Genomic DNA, 17377 nt, shown 5'->3' with positions numbered 1-17377 from the left:
ATTAGTGATGTTGTTGTTTTGCATACAAATGCTTTAAGATATGTGAATAAAAGTGTGTTCAATATTATATTTTACTAAGTGTCAACTTATGGGATGGGAGTTCAACTAAATGTTGAGATCTGAAAAAATAATTCTTTTTGGAAACTTTAAATTGGGATTTTTTAGGCCCCATTTGAGAAACATAAATACTTTTGTCCATTAGAAACGAGGCTTAACACTGGCCCCCATTTTGAAAGACAAAAACGCACTGGAAGGAGATCACTTTTTGCAATATGAACATGAAGACAGCGCTTCCAATAGCTTTCAAAATTGGGGTTCCCGACTTCCAAGCCTTACATTTTGGACGTCCCAGATGATACAGTTGGAAGTCCCAATTTCACTTCCATTAATATTTTAGTAAACCCTACCGCATGTATTGATTGCTGGATACATCATGCTCCTTCTCAATCTTTTATCTTATAATCCAAAGCAATTACGATTTCAATGGTCAAAACTAAAATATATGTATTGACGCTAGTGTGTTCGAAAATCGCATAAACACAAACTTTTGCCATTTTCGCAAGCGCATTTTCAAAGTGAATAATTGTTGGATGGGATAATTCCCAATGAACACATGTAAATTAAAAGACAAAATTTCCAAGCATAGAGCACTGTTCATATTTGGTTATAACAACCAATCAATAAGTGACTTAAATTTAATTTATTGTTCGTAAATATTGTTCCTAAATTGGGGTAAATTTTTTCTATAGTTTCAGTAGGTCAATACTTACTCATTATGTGCATTAATTCCGATGAAAGCTTTTCATTTTAAAATACAAAATGTACTGAGTTGCACGACTATTTAGTTACCGCACATGGTCTGTTTCAACACGCACGTTTTCCATGCGTGGAATTTGAATATGTCAGCAACAATGTCGTGCTCTTATTAAAACACGGGTTTTACATGGCATATAAGTAAACGTCTGAGACATGGTCTGTCCCCAGTCTACCACACCCATGCTTCTTGAAAAACAAGAGGGCCAAGATGGCCCTAGTTCGCTCACATTAGGGGAGTCGGTTCATTCGATCTTTACCAAATGTCAAACTTGACCTAGATATTGTCCAGACATACATCCTGGTCAAGTTTCATCATTATTTCATCTGCCAGTCATGATCAATATACCTATGAAGTTTCATGATCCTAGGCGTAAGCATTCTTGAGTTATCATCCAGAAACCATTTTTCTAAGTTGAGTCACCGTGACCTTGACAGCCATTTTGTGAATATGTTATTTGGCACTGTGACCTTGACCCTTGACCTAGTGACCTGATAATCAATAGGGGTTATCTGCGAGTCATGATAAATATAAGTTTATTAAACCTTTTTACTGACGCTCAAAAGTGCCATTCCGGAGCTCTCAGTATTAGAATCGGGGGGGGGGGGGGGGGGGGGGGGGGGGGGGTAACAAGAACCTTCTTACAGGGGATGAATAATTCTTTATTTTCTGTTCTTCAGTAGGGAAATATTTAAAATTTGAAACTTATTACAGAGTGAATAACACTGTTATTTGCTTTTCCTAGTTACTGGACTATCAATGGTAAAAAAACACAACTAAATGTCCACCAAGTCGTTCTTGAAATTGGCAAAATGATATTAGCATTATGATGTAATAATTTAATGAATCCTCAGAAGATTTTGATTTCAGTTAAGCCACTTTAACGTATAAAAAAAGATTAAAAATGCTTAAAATAGCAATTTTTGTAGTGGTCGGCTTTTTTCCCCTTTCCCTGCAGAGAAATTAATGATTTTAAATGCTCATGATTATTTTAAGTAATTTCATCTGCAAATAATTAAATTTTGCCAGTGTTTTCTGCAAGCACAGGCAGCCCGCAATTTTGCCTGTTACATTCAATCTAGACACAAAACACTGGTTTAAGTGCTCAGGCGGGGGCTACTATGAATATGCAACTGGCAACTCCAATTTTTCTGGAATTGGAGGTGATTTTACCATAATAATCTTTCATACAATAGTATGTAAGTAATAGCATACATGGTAACTAATTTTATCTAGGTAAATGAAGTTGGAATAGTATTTAAATATGGACAAAATGCTAATGTTGCATCTGTTATGAACTGCAGTGATTAATTTTGATGTGCGTCCCGCGTGCCAGACGCACATTTTTTCTGGGGACGCATCATTCTCAAACATGTGCGTTCTCGGGACGCATTGTTTAAAAATTCTGATTTTCAACATCGTCAAAGTTGTACATGATATCAAGTATGATTCGTGGATATAAGCAAAACACATGTCAACACCGTTTTGAAAAGTAGAATGGAAGTCACATTACTACATTGGGAATGTAGTACGCGTATTTTGATTGGTTGAAATATATCAATTATCCAATCAGTTATGGCATTTTATTAAAAGTTAGTGGACGATTAATTGGCCGTCCCGGATAGTAAACAAAGAAAATGCGACCGAAAAAAGCTTTTTGAAATTGATCCTGAACAATTGTAACTCGCTGTGTAGATATTTATCGATAACACAGCCTCGATGTAAACCATGTGGTTTAAATATGAAGAATAAATGGCGGAAAACACAGTTTGCGTTCGTCTGTTGTGAGCGCAGACAGTTATTATTTATTTAGTAAAGTGATGTTATTATACTTTTCTGGATTAATTGAGCAGTGTTGGTTTTTCTTAAGTGACAATTAAAATTTGCAGGTTCTGAAATAAATAGCAACCTTTATTTTTATATGGTACATACATAATAGTGATACAGATCGTTCAGTATTCCATCCTATGTTACGTAGAATGTAAGTACATATAACAACACAGACATCTACTGTTTATACTGCAGGATGTGAGAGGGGTTTTACTATACAGAATAAGGTCTCGACCAAATTCAGGAACAGGTTAACTGTAGGGAATTAAAAGATAAACTCATAAGAGTGAAGTTGTGCAATTTTTCCCGGAATGAATTTGTGGAAAAAGCTCTCCCTATTTAGAGAAAAAACAAGGCGAGAAGGCTATTCACCTAAAATACATTATGAGTGTTGTTACACTAAATCTGTATTGAAGTTGTAAACCTTTTGACCAAAGGAAAAATTGTATTTTGTCACACTGTTTGAAAGGGCTAATTTTGACCAAAATATTATAAACACTATTCATCCAATTTATTAAAAGTCTAGTCAGTCCAAATTGTTAAAGATTTTAAAAGTTCTCTGTTTAAGATGTTGTATGCTTCACTGTTTGTTATTAAAAGTAAAACAAATAAAGATTTTACTTGCTATAAACATATTTCTGTTTTTAGCTGTAAAATTGCATAAAAGAGCCCCATGCTAAGATGTATCATGCTAAGTAGATTATTTGTAACGAATTTACAAAGACACAATCTGGGACCCATTGTTTTCAGTTTGGACCCATTGTTTAAAATATGCGAGTCCCAGAGACTCATTGATGTAGATTTCAAAATAAATCACTGGAACTGGATTATAAAACCAATGATAACAACTTCTATCCCCACCTGGCCACATTTTTGGCATATGTATATTGTTTGGGAGTGTATATTAATTATTATTATTAAAGCTAGATAATAACGTCCATCCTTGCCCAAAAAATCTAACTCAAGCCACACAAAAGGAAAGGAAATGTTATGTAAAATGGTGTCAAAATACCCATACACAGAGTGACTATGATGATGCTGGTTGTGACCAAAGTGAGAACAACAAATAATCACCTGGAATGGTTGTCATTGACAACTCTTCAGGCTTGTACTGGGGCTTTGCGGGTGTAGCTGTCTTCTTGACAACAGTCACTTGCGGTTTCCATGGTAATGTATTTTTGATGCCAAAATTGTCATCAAGGAGACCTGTGATAAAGAATGGTAACTTTTACTATTTTGAATTTATTTTGATTATGTTTCAATATTGAAGTATTAAATTTTGTACTTTTATGACCACACTCTTTTTCTCAAAATGACGAGAAAAAAAACCACATATCAACTTGCACATAAAAGTTTGTGTACAAAGCTTAATACAATATTTTTATATTACGAAAAAAATTTTGGTAAGTTATATAATTGATTTACACATAAAAAGCATGCACACAAAGACTTAAAATAAATGCAAATGACTTATGAACGCTGGAACATTTAAACTTTTGTTAGAATTTATCTAAAAATGTTAATTTTCATTACTTAAATCAAAGATATATTTAAATGTCAATAATTAATTATATAACTATATGTCAGAGGATGAACTGGCGTATCAAAGGGGAAGGCACACAGCCCTATTATCATCATCAGCTCTAGAAAATCCCCACTGAAAGCACTAAACAATTCACTTACATCGCTCAATGGCCGATGTGGGCTGCTCCTGTCTGGCTGGGGACATGACTGGGCTCAAGCTGTTGGGGGAGACAATGCGCATGCCATCAGGGCTCATGGGCATGTACAGGGGCGACAGTTCTCTCTTGGGGCTCATCGAAGTCATCAGGTTCATCCTCTGGGACTTGGAGCTTGTGTTCAAACCATGAGGTGGACTGTGAGGACTTGCTGGGCTCTGCTTGGGAGAACTGGGTGGGGAGCTACCGAGCGCGGATGCCAACAGATTGATTGCCTGGAAAAAAAAAGAAGAAAAACATGTGATGCAAAACACAAATTATTTTATTTATGTCTTCTCATCAGTATTAAACCTCATTTGTTATACTTATTTTAGCTCATTGTTTGAGACACAGGTTACCACAATTCTTTGTGTTCATTAAGTACTTTTGATTAAGACTGGGTGATTTCAAAAGTAACAATTTTAGCACCATGGAAAGTCCTATCAGCTTGGCATATGAGGCCTAATTTTTGGTGCCATAAAACCTATTTGGAGTACCTCTGAGTCGTCGTGGTCCTCAAGAGACACAGGAATGCCATTCTCTGACAAGAATTCATCCAGATCCATGTACTCCAGGTCAAATGCGTCGCTGCCATGGTTACGACTCTTGTCCCACAGGCCCGACGCCAGGAAGGCAGAGTTGTAGCTGTGCACATTTCCAGTGTTCTTGCCGGCCTTCTTCGAACTAGGGCCAACTGCTCAGTAAACATCAACACCTTACTATTAGAGAACAACACCTTACAGTTTTTACAGTTGAAATCTACCGCCCCCTTGGTGCAAAAAGGTACCAAGTGACATTGAAATTAGAAGGCACATAGTACCTTATTGCACCAATGGGGCGCTACTATATTGCAGAATGATTTTTCAACGATTATTTAATTTGGAACTGACTGCACTAAAAACTGTAACCCTTCCTTGTTGCATCCAATCTAATCGTTTAGACTTTTCTTCTAAGGGACATGTAGAGAAAAAATTGACAAATAATAGAAAATGAATGACGAGAAAGTTCTTTCAGAATCTGAACAAATTATTGAAGTTCTCAAAGTTAATCTTACTTAACAGTTAAAATCACATACTGGTTAGCAGGTTTTTGCTGTCAGTACTATTTATTTTGGGACAAATTGCTGTCTCTACTGATTTTTTGTATAAACTTTGTATATACATAAATTTGTATGTCACGCGGTTGCAATTACTGAATTAGTAATAGTAGTTATTAAGTTTTTATCATAATGTGATGTGTTTACTACCTATGCATTATTCTTATTTGTACATAATGCGGTTGCAATTAGTAATAGTGTTTATTATGTTTTCATCGTTTACTACCTATGCAATGTTCTTATTTATCACATGCATTTGTATTAAAATATTATTTATAAAAGGACAGTGTAATAGGCAAACATCACATGTTAAAAGGACAGTGTAATAGACAAACATCAAACATTAAAATATTATTATAATATGCCACATTTGGCGTTGTCATTTTTTTCTGTCGTCTCTTAATCAACGGTAAATGTGTTTGTTGGGTACATCTGTACTCAACTATGTCGTAAAAGTAGGTCAAGTAACACAACTAATGAACTTGCGCACAATTAGCTACACTTCTGTTAAAAGCATAAAAACACTTGCCTGTTTGAAGATTTGTTGGATTTTGTAAATCCGGATCCTCCAACAGTGCCTTGAGAGAAAATCCGTGGCCTGTGTACCTAAAATTCGACATGATCGCAAACTTTCTCAGACAAATTGATCACAACTTTGTGGCCTTGTAGCGAATGTAAAGAAACAGTGCGCACAGACTAGTGACAAACCAATCAAAACCGTCAATTTTGTCCAACGGCGATATTCATTGGGTTGCTTAATATAGACCAAAACATCAAGTCACGTTGAAGCAAATGTGAAAAATATCACGACGGAGGATCAAAATTTCATATAATGCATGATAACTTGGAGACGGGATATATTTTCATGGTGGAAAAAGATGGTTAAAAATGAACGAATAAAGCAGTTGTCAATTAAAGAAAACTTCAAAACTAGAGTTAGTATTTTTTTAACGAATGAATGAATACATATAAATTAGTCACGGTAGTGTCGGGTAAGTAGAGGTTTCGGTAAATAACTAGTTCGGTAAATTGTATATAGTAAATGTTGTGGAGGCTTCGGAAAATGGATCTTTATAGAGGTATACCTACAACGAGAGGTTAATGACACCTATTATTGGCTTACATAAGGGAAACATATTTGCAAACTGGTGATTAATTTTTAATGTATTCATAAATGCAAAGCCTACAGTAAAGAATTAAGGGGCATGAATGAGTTACCACTGAACTTTTAAAAAAGAATAATTTTAGGTACCAAACAAAAAATGTAAGTAACATGTATCTTTATTGAAAGTTAATTTACGATTTAAATAAATCATTACTTAAATGTAAGATTTAGTGCGTTAATTAAAAAATAGTATTAATAAATGTTGATTTACAGACTGAATTAATAGATGATTTTCAATTTATTTTGATGCTATTAACAAAAGTTCAAAGTCTTGTTAAATATTGTCGTACTGATTTATTTAAAAAGAACACATAGATGCTATGAATAAAAAAATATATATTAATTGCTGGGTTTTCAATATGAAAATATAATAAAATATTCCACAATGGTTGCAACAAACATTATTATTTATAGACCGTTGCTTAAATATTTTTAGCTGAAACACAAATCTGATGCTCTTGAAATCAATTTGAACAAAATTTAATGTTGACTATAAATTATGGGACGATATGTTTAACACTTATGCAAAGATAAATCAATAGACAATCAAACAATATTTCTTGATATGTCTCTGACTAATGTCATACTTTGATTGGGATATCAAAGTAGAGCCTAAATGGCGATCACTCAATTATGTGTCAACGATGGATTTCTAGACAAAGAAAAATAAATGATCTACTTGTCACATGTCGGCAAGGATCTTTACACATGGATACAAATGGCGTTATATTCTCACTTTTATCTCCAAATTTGCTGAAATCAAAGCGCCTTACATATTTAAAACACTGCATATTTGAGATTTTGTTCACATAATCAAATACGTTTATCTATATTTATTAAACTGGCGCATTTAGAATGGCCGATAAACTCATATTAAACTTGAAGTAATTAAAAATATTTATTTTTATAAGCAAATCAAACAAAAATAGTATGCTCATTTTTTAACAGTATTAATACTGAACCTATATTTAGCTTTGTATATTGTATTGAAATTCCAGTTGTTACCGAGTCCAATACATTTTATCCTGGTAAGTAGTACGCTATGTTCCTAAACCGTGTAAACTGAAAAACTATGTGCAACGCGAGTGCGTGTGGTCATCGATAAGGGATTAAATGTATGGTGGTCCGTAATGGCCAATCGTTGTTTGGCCGTTTTGATAAGAGTAGAACGTTAAAAATATTTCACAAAGTGCAACATTAAGTTGATGTACTGTACTCGATGTTGTGAAAAGTTTTTAGGGGTTTCTGGACTGTGATTTTAAAAATTCTACATTTAATTAGCAGAATATTATGGGAGCGTTTCTTTTTCCCCAAAACGTGAATTATTTCATTATATTTGTACTGGGGCAATATTACAATATTATACTATATGAACTAACGTTACATAATATGTCACCTGCGGTCATTGCGCGATTGTAAATCAAATGCATGTTAGTTTCGAATATCTGCTATATATATATATATATATATATATATATATATATATATATATATATATATATATATATATATATATATATATATATATATACATGTAGCTTGATAAACCCTCTTTTTGATCTTGCATGGTATAATTTATTGCCCAAAATAACTCGGGTTAAAAGCTCGTTTATTGTTGTTGAAGTTTTTCAATCTCAAAGTCAGGTAAGTAGGTGAGCGGAGCTATCGTTGACTTGGCGAGAGGTAAATACTTGGGACAAACTGCCGAGTAATGAATGAGAGGACTTAAATGATAAAATAGTAACAATATATATGTTTATTCTCCGATCTAAATATTTGGTTTCTGCAAACCCGTTCATATCGCGGCGTTATAGACGAATGTAGAGTAAGACCGGGGACTGGTGTCAAACGGTTTAAAATGGGACATATTAAGTTTCTTTTGTTTAAAAATTCACCTCTGTTTTATGACTAATAAAAACTAAAAATGTATGTGCGCTAAGGCTAGGTTTGTTACCATTCCTCTGAGTTTTAAACTTATTTCCCAGGTTAATAAAGTTTTATATATTTTTACTATCATATGCTTTCGTTTAATTTCATGGATACAAGCACATTTAAAAGTTCACTGCATAATGCGTATCCTAACATGATGAAGTCTGTAAGTGTCACTGTTGTACAGAATGTTATAGTTACTTGCTATAATGACTTAATGGCTGTTTTAGGTGTTAATGCATTGAACATAATAATGTTGAAATATTTTACATTCTGGAATGTCAGAGTTGCGATTTTTTTCATTTTTTAAGTAAAAGACAGAGTCATAATAATTATTTAGTTTTTTTCATCTATTTAAACGCACCTGGTTAAATAATATAAACGTCAATGTGACCTCATTAATGTTATATTTAACACCGCCTTTTTATAAAGAAGCTACCTTATTTTGTTAGGTATAAAATAGATTCAAATGTTGATATTGAAGAAGTTTACAGGTATCGTTATTTTAGAGACTGATTTCTCCTAACGGCAACGGTTTGTGGTAAAGGCAGTGAGCGATTTCCAATTTATTCAGGAATGGCTCATACACGGCACTGATCCACCTGGTAATGAATGTTTGACGAGCTAATAAGAGAGCAGGTTCAATGAGAATCCCGACCGACTATATCATGACCAACTGAAACATGACCATCCCTGCACGGTGGTCATGACCACCCTGCACGGGAGGTTGGTGAGAAAGAGAGATGTGGTCTTGTTGATGATGGGCAAGATAAGGCTGTATACTGTACGTGTAGGAGAGGGTGAAGAATTACACTTTAATATGTGTCCTGCTTGAAGGGCAGGTTAGGTCTGATATGTTGAAATGCTCGAAACATTCATCTGTTCGGCAGGGCCGAAGTGAGAGACTGTCAAGGCGTACGGAGGGGGAAGTAGGGTTGGAGATCATGGACATGTCAATAAAATAATGTCAATGAATTAAGCAAATTTAAATTAATACGCTTACTCCAATAATAACGCGGATGACGGGTTTAAAGTCGCGATAAATGTGTTCAAACATTTCATTAACACAAACAAACGCCATTTTTCTAAAGTGTAAATTTAACACTGCAATAAATGACAGCGGTTTCATAGGGCACAGTTCAGATTAAATTGTAACAACCAATGGACGAGTGAGTTTAAATTAGATTGAATGCAATGTTTTATTGCGTCATACTCAGTCATTCGAAAATGCTTCTCGGGATTTCCTGAAAATCGCGCGAAAATGAAAGTGAATTTCTGTAAACAATTACCCTACGTTTGGATGGAACTTATCGTCATAATTGCTAATTTCTCGTTACCTGTAACGTAAACAATTGCTACAAATAACAATGATTTGAAACATGTACGTAACAATTGTCGAAGTTGTCTATGATTAAAAAGATCGATAGCCCATAAACAAAACTCACCTTTATTGTAGTTAAACGCTAACAACCAAACACAAATCAATTTGTTCTGTATTAATTTGTAATCAACTTATTATTATTATTATTATTATTATTATTATTATTATTATTATTATTATTTATTTATTTATTATAGTCTCATCCAATATTTACATTTATCACAGATTTGCATATAAAAAAAAAAAGAAAAAACATTGGCCACTCATGGAATGAGTTATTAGAGACTTATAAGACTTATACATGACAATTAATATGCATGTTAAAGGGGCCTTTTCACAGATTTTGGCATATTTTGAAGTTTGTCATTAAATGCTTTATATTGATAAATGTAAACATTGGATCTTAAAAGCTCCAGTAAAAAGTCATGAATAAAATTAAAACAAGGAAAAAAGTAGCCGCTACCAAGGCTCGAACCAGTGACCCCCGGAGTCCTAGAGTTAGTCTGAAGTAAAAACGCATTAGCCCTCTCGGTTATTCCGCCGTGTATACACAAAATAAGTATTGTATACCTTATATAAGCAATCTTCGTAGTTTCCAAATTATTCAATCGTTTCGCGTTGCAACGCTTTATAATTTTTAGGTTTTCAAATCGTCAAAAGATACATATAATGGCTATATTGGACTTTGGTAAATGTTCAGTAATACTGTTTCCTCACAAATATCATAACTAAATCGAAAATTTGCGAATCTGAAACAACTTTTTTCAATTTTGTAAATTTGCCAAACCGTGAAAAGATCCCTTTAAAATCAATTCGGAGAATGTATATAAGTCTGGTGTTGATCACACATCATGTCTTAATTTTGTTCAAATATGGGACATGATTATTCGTTAGGACACGGACTCTAGATGAGACGGATATGAAACGGGGACCGTATCGGCAAATAGCTTGTCTGTGCAAACTCAGTTTTCTGAGTCGACCCAGTCACCGGAACCAATTCACGGGTTTATGTATCGACTCAGTTTCCCGAGTCGACCAAGTCGCCTGAACCGTCATCGCCAAAGTACAAGATGACCCGGGTCTCTGTGTCAGCTCAGTTTCCTGAGCCGACCCAGTCGTCTGGACCACGCCGCGCCAACCAAACCTTGGGGCAAAGAAATTGTCCCTCAATTCAGGCCCGCACAGCTACGGTTATTCGGTCCCACTAATTTGATTATCATAATAACGATCAACAAAAGACTAGTATATTAATTGGCATGTGACAAACCGGCCCCACCTCCTGCAAGTGACATTCAAGTGTTCTCCCTCTTTCCCCACCACGATTAATCGCAACCGCGATATATTTCGGACATGATTGACAAAGAAATTGACTGAAGCATTTTTTTCTTTTTATTTTCTTTTTCAAAGCCAGGAATTGGCGAACTTAAGTGCTGACGAAAACGTCTTCTTTTAATAAACGACGAAATTTCGTGCTGACGAAAATAAATGTTTTCACAGTGGTATAACAAGTATAAATGAGCTAAAAGAAAGATTAAATATATTATATAAGCATTTAAAGTACAAAGACACGGTTAAAGCACATAAAACACCAATTAAGTACAACTGTACATTAAGTGCATACTATTTTGCATGTTACAAACACATACAGTACATATAAGACAAAGGGTAAGATACCTAAAACTGCATTAAAGCTATCTTGTATGGTTCAATATTAACAATATATTATACACATTTTAATATTAACACATAATTATTCAATATCAACACATATATTATACACAATTAAAACACTTAAAACAAAGCATAGCAGATCTATTATAAATTAAAGATGTTAAGATAAGCGATGAAATGGAGGACGCGCCTGTGGTCCGTGAGTGGGTGTTGGTCAGGAATGCGGAACTTACCGCATTCGACAGCCACTTTCACCTGGACCGCAGTTGCGGGGTGCTACCATGTCTCTGATAAACAAGGTGTGTTTAAACGTTATCTTCGGAGACAAATCTGTGTGCATCCTGTCTAATACACCTGTTGTTATTGAACTGCACCTGCAGGTTTACATAGGTAACTCATTTCAGGGTTATTTCATTATAGATATATCAATAAACGTGTTACTTTATTTATCGGTATTTTATAAATAATTGCAGTATGTCTTTACGCTACAGTCTACACTGGTACTGGCTCAAGATCATTGTGCATTGTAACCTTAAGTACGCGATTATTGTTTACTTCCGCCGTTTTCACGTGTTGTACTGTCAACATACAAAATGAGTGAAAGAAATAGAAATAAACTTCCAAACAATTTACCGCAGTTGCAGAACTTAATTAAACGAGATCCCGGATCATACAAAGATGAAGTAATTCTTTTATATTGAGAAAATGTACTACTTTCATAGTTTTGTTATGTTTCAAGATTCGGACGTTCAAAACCTATTCGGACATAATTCACATTACTCTATCGTTTAGTAATTTTATTGTAGCATCGTTCTTTACCAGCTGCGAATTAATATTCTACATCTAATCATTTACTTACATATGCTTTAAATTGAAATATAAACATCAAATGGAAATTGAAATATAAATATTAAAGTGCCTTTTTACAGTTTTTGGCATGTATTGTAGTTTGTCATTAAATGTTTTATATTGATAAATGTAAACTTTTGGATCTTAAAAGCTCCATTACAAAACAAATGAAATTAAAGAAAATAATAACCCTCAACTGGGCTCGAACCAATGACCCCTGGAGTAAAAGTTTAACGCTTAGACCACTCAACCATCCTTGCTCATACAATGAGTCACTCACAGTGATGCATTTTATACTTTATATAAGCAATCCTTGTAGTGTCACAAAATATAACGACAAAAACAAAACTCAACATTATTCAATTGTTTCGCGTTGCAATGCTTTATAATTTTCAGGTTTTTAAATCGTCAAAAGATGCCAATTAATGCATGGTAAATGTTCAATATTACTGTTATCTCACAAATATCATAACAACATCAAAAATTTGCGAATCTGAAACATTTTTTTTTTATTTTGTCAATTTACCAAAACTTGATAAGGTCCCTTTAAATGGAACCAATATTGTAATATGTGTTATTTAAGGTACTAGCATAGATAATAATCCGCCTCCCAGCTACTGATCCTCCAGGTCCCTGGGAGTTGCAAGTCCTAAAGTTTCTTTTTATATAAACTCCCAACCTGACACCAGGCAGAAACATAAACTTTTTCAGTAATAAATTTACAAAAAAATTAAAGCGAAATATCAACATTAAATGGAACCAATATGTTAATATGTGTTATTTGCAGTACTAATAATATTCTGACTCCAGATTAATGACCCTCTGGGTTGCTGGGAGTTGCAACTCTTAAAGGCTTATTTTCATGTTACCCCACCCCCACCCCTTGGAATCCAGGCAGCACTTTAATGGGTAATATGAACCACATAAACTATTTTCTGGCTGAAATAAACAAAAAAATTAAATTTGCGATTTTCGCACAAATTTAAACAACTTACATGATCTGGTGTGCTTGCAGAATAATTATATTAATCCAAGTTTCACCATGTCTGCCGTCAACAGTTAATGAAAATGTTTAAGTCTTTGCTATAAACAAGGCTATGTATTCGGAATGTGAAAATATGAAAAAAAAAAGATTCCGAAATTGAAAATAAATCAAGATACATCAACTATCTCCAGAACTGTCTTGCAAGAGATTGAATGGACACACTGAGTTTTCCTAATGTGAAATAAAGCTAAAAAAAGATGTTCTTCTTTGAAAATAAATGGAGATACATCAACTATTTCCAGAATCCTTTGCAAGATAGATCTTTTGTCTCATCAAATTGAAACATCGACTGTCTCCAGATATGTTGTTTAAGAGATTGAATCTATGTTAAATTTCTGCTTTCGGTTTGATAATGGTATTTGATTAATTTTTGTTTTGAGCATTTCTCCACACTCATATTGATGTTGATGGTAATGAGTATTGTGTTTGTTACAATGTATTAGGTTGATTGAAAAAAGAAGACCTTTGAGCTGTACATGTGTTTTCATTAAAGCTCAAAGCATTCAAAAAGAATTATTTTCTTTATTTAACTAAAAGAAAAACTGCAACAATTAATAGCGTGAAGTGTGTTAACACCATGTACCAATAAAACTGTACCAACTAAAACATAGTCATAAGAATGTAACCTTATTAAAAACTTGAGCTTTGTATTTAACCCTTTCCCACTTAGATACGTATTTTTATGTATTTGTAGTCCCTTAGAAAGTTAAATTTAATTAAAGACCTTTCTTACTAAATTCAAGTTTAAAAGGCATCATTTATAACCCTTAGGTATTTGATGAGCAGCAAACAGCATAAATCCTGGTAACAGGTATTGTGTTTGTCACGATTTATTAGGTAACCATAGTTGTTCAAAATCATTATTGTTCTTGCCAATTTTTTCAACAAATACATTTTGTTTCACAATCACTTACGTTTGTTTCTGTTTTTTTTAATGCACCTGTCTTTTCATTATGAATAATAAACTAAACCAGTTTCAGTGACACCAGTGGAATATATAATGTGCACTTTGAAACCCAATATTTTGTTTCTAAATGTTTATTCTGTAAATTCCTGTATAAAAAAGTAAATTTAATTGCATACGCCATGAAATCTAAGAAAGACTTGACAGACAAATTGTCTGAATAGATTAGAATCTGTTCAGATATTGTGTCAATGTGTAAGATGAGGGATGCACATTTTTAAATTTTGAATTTGATGGTTGTACATCGTGTCTTTATCATACTTCATCTTTTTGTGAGATTTGTCTGACTGTCATACATGTTTCGTGGTTATTTATGCACTATTTTCAATTCCATGGGTATCAAAATTTAAATTACCCATTTCTTGTGCTGTCCAATGTCAATTTGTTCTAGCCCAATTTGCGGAAACCTTTACCCTTTCCCACTTACACGGCCGTTAATCACGCGCGCCTCCTCTTTTTTGAGATGCATTAATAAATGAGTCAATGCTACTTCCGAGGTGGCGCTCAGGCCCGGATGTTTTGAAATGTAACGGATAATTTTACAGGGTGATTAGGTTTTATATGTTTTTTCAACATATTTCGCATTATTTTAAAAATCGGCCAATGCAGTGCGATTCAGCGAAGATTTATTCATAAAAAAATGTACAGAAACATACAATCACAACCCAATTGGAAATGTGAGGACCTTTATAATTTGTTGCATGATAGAATTGTGACAGCAAATCGATGTATTTTGCCATCGTGACGAGCAAAATAACAGCAAATTAAATCGCTAATTACATATAACGATTGCTTTGAACATGTACAAGTTAATGCGTACACAAAAACATCGGCAATAGATACATTTGCATTTTTCAAAAAGAGATGGAGCAAATGCCAAGGAGGTGGCGCACAGCTTAGGAGGTGGCGCCAATGCACGTGTATAGCTATTTTAAAGTGATATATTTTATGTTATGGTTTCTATAATGTTTACAAGACTTGCATTATTTTTATTAAGTTGACTTCTTCATCACCTTTGAGTCGCGTGCATTTTTAATAAGAACAAGTAATGTTCTAATAATGTCTTGATGGTTTTAAACGTTCATCTTTGTATGATAAGAACATTAAAAATGAATTATACAAAAAAGTTAACGGAAAAAGACTGAGCTACCTTCTTTTTTTTTTAGTTGATCGTAGGAAAAAAACATATATGACCCTTATCAAGGTTCGTTGTCCTTGGTCTTTCAGTAAGTTAAGCATTTGGATTAAGATACACAAATCATAGCTACAAGAAGAAGTATACTTTTATATTTATTTCGTGAATTGCCATACTGTATACATATATTGTGGTCGATGAATTATTTTGATTATGCTGAACATTAAGTTATTGGTTTTATCGAGTATTACAAATTGTTGGTATATATCGCACAATATGTTTTATTCATGTTGATGACTTTTTAATTGAGAATATCAATTATATAATTATTAAAAAATACTAATTCTTATTTATTACAGAATGTGTTAAGGTTCTGTAAAGATTTTGGCCTTCGAATGTACGGTGTTTTTTTTAAATATTACTAATAACTTTATCTATCAAATGTTCATCATGCGATATTGACATTGCGATATGACTGTAAATTGATACATCTTGCATTGGCGCCACCTTCTTTCATTAGCGCCACCTCAAGTGCATTGGCTCCATCTCTTTAGGAAAAATGCAAAATTAGCTACTTCGTCGGAAAGAAGCCAATACTTGTGTGCATGCAGCATCAAATGTATTTTGTACACAATCGTTTGATGCCGTTTGCGATTTATTTGGGTGAACATTTTCTTGTCACACAAGAAAAACTCATCGAAATTCTTTTTAAAACTCCACAATGCCTCTACTTATAAAGGTTCTCACGTTTTTAAATTGGTCGAGGGTGTATGTTTCTGTACATTTTTGGATGAATAAATCTTCACTGAATCACACTACATTGCCAGATTTTAAAAGTAATCCGAAATATGTTGAAAAACATATAAAGCCTAATCACCCTGTAAAATTATCCATGAAATTTAAAAACATCCGGGTCTGAGCGCCACCTCGGAAGTTGCATTGGCTCATTTATTAATGCATCTCAAAAAAGAGGTGGCGCGCATGATTAACAGCCGTGACTTAGATGCAAAGTGAAAACGGCTATGTGCAAACAGCATAAAACCAGAACAGTCTGGGAGTAACTCGCAGTCTCTTCAGGTTTTATGCTGTTTGCTGCTCATCAGTATCTAAGGGTTGAAAATGAAGCCTTTAAAACTTGAATCAAGTAAGAAAGGTCTATAATAAAATTTAACTTTCTAAGGGATTACAGACACGTCAAAATACGTATCCAAGTGGTTAAGGGTTAAAATAGCATGGTCAGGATGGTCAGGTTCATGTGTATGCATGCATCAGGACTCAAAGACAAAGGTCAAGTGTATGTGGGTGTGTGTGTCTGAGCTTGCCAGGACTGTTACTTTGTCTTTTATCATGGAATTTTCCCACAAATTCTCACCATGCTTAGTCACAATTTAACATCATTCTCCCGGCCACATAGGGTAAGATCACTCCTAGTGGTTAAAAACTGTCCCAACTGTCCATATAATACTTTAATAATGCCCCCCTTCGAAGAAGAGGGGGTATATTGTTTTGCACATGTCGGTCCGTATGTCAGTCCACCAGATGGTTTCCAGATGATAACTCAAGAACGCTTACGCCTAGGATCATGAAACTTCATAGGTACATTGATCATGGCTGGCAGATGACCCTATTGATTTTGAGGTCACTAGGTCAAAGTGACTCGTTCTTGGATGCAGTTTAGGACCACATTTGCAGATTATATTATGTACTGGTGTCGTGGGGTCTCCGTCCCCACCAGATGGTTTCCGAATGATAACTCAAGAACGCTTACGCCTAGGTTCAT

The 17377-nt window shown here is 34.1% G+C and overlaps 2 protein-coding genes across 14 annotated transcripts in view; one reads left to right on the top strand and one right to left on the bottom strand.

Moving 5' to 3' along the window:
- The window catches only part of LOC127879511 (thyrotroph embryonic factor-like), a 292222-nt gene extending 286068 nt beyond the window's left edge, over positions 1-6154 (bottom strand). For all 4 annotated transcript variants that reach the window (XM_052426395.1, XM_052426397.1, XM_052426396.1 and 1 more), the window contains exons 1-4: positions 5988-6154; positions 4860-5056; positions 4328-4598; positions 3719-3850 (exon numbers count right to left, since the gene is read on the bottom strand). In XM_052426395.1, the coding sequence (XP_052282355.1) occupies positions 3719-3850; positions 4328-4598; positions 4860-5056; positions 5988-6078 (691 nt within the window). In that variant the 5' untranslated portion in view covers positions 6079-6154. The remainder of the gene's footprint in view (positions 1-3718; positions 3851-4327; positions 4599-4859; positions 5057-5987) is intronic.
- LOC127879510 (protein SDA1 homolog) overlaps positions 1-17377 on the top strand; it is a 317665-nt gene that overhangs the window by 259203 nt on the left and 41085 nt on the right. The window contains exon 1 of one of the 10 annotated variants that reach the window (XM_052426385.1): positions 6322-6393. The exons of 8 other annotated variants lie outside the window; for them this stretch is intronic. In XM_052426385.1, the coding sequence (XP_052282345.1) occupies positions 6337-6393 (57 nt within the window). In that variant the 5' untranslated portion in view covers positions 6322-6336. Of the gene's footprint in view, positions 1-6321; positions 6394-12148; positions 12288-17377 lie in introns of those variants that run through there. One more of the 10 variants, XM_052426387.1, reaches the window with a different exon arrangement.

The sequence above is a fragment of the Dreissena polymorpha genome, chromosome 4 (genome assembly GCF_020536995.1).
Source record: "Dreissena polymorpha isolate Duluth1 chromosome 4, UMN_Dpol_1.0, whole genome shotgun sequence".
Classification (NCBI taxonomy): Eukaryota; Metazoa; Mollusca; class Bivalvia; order Myida; family Dreissenidae; genus Dreissena; species Dreissena polymorpha.
This window is presented reverse-complemented; position numbering and strand designations above follow the sequence as displayed.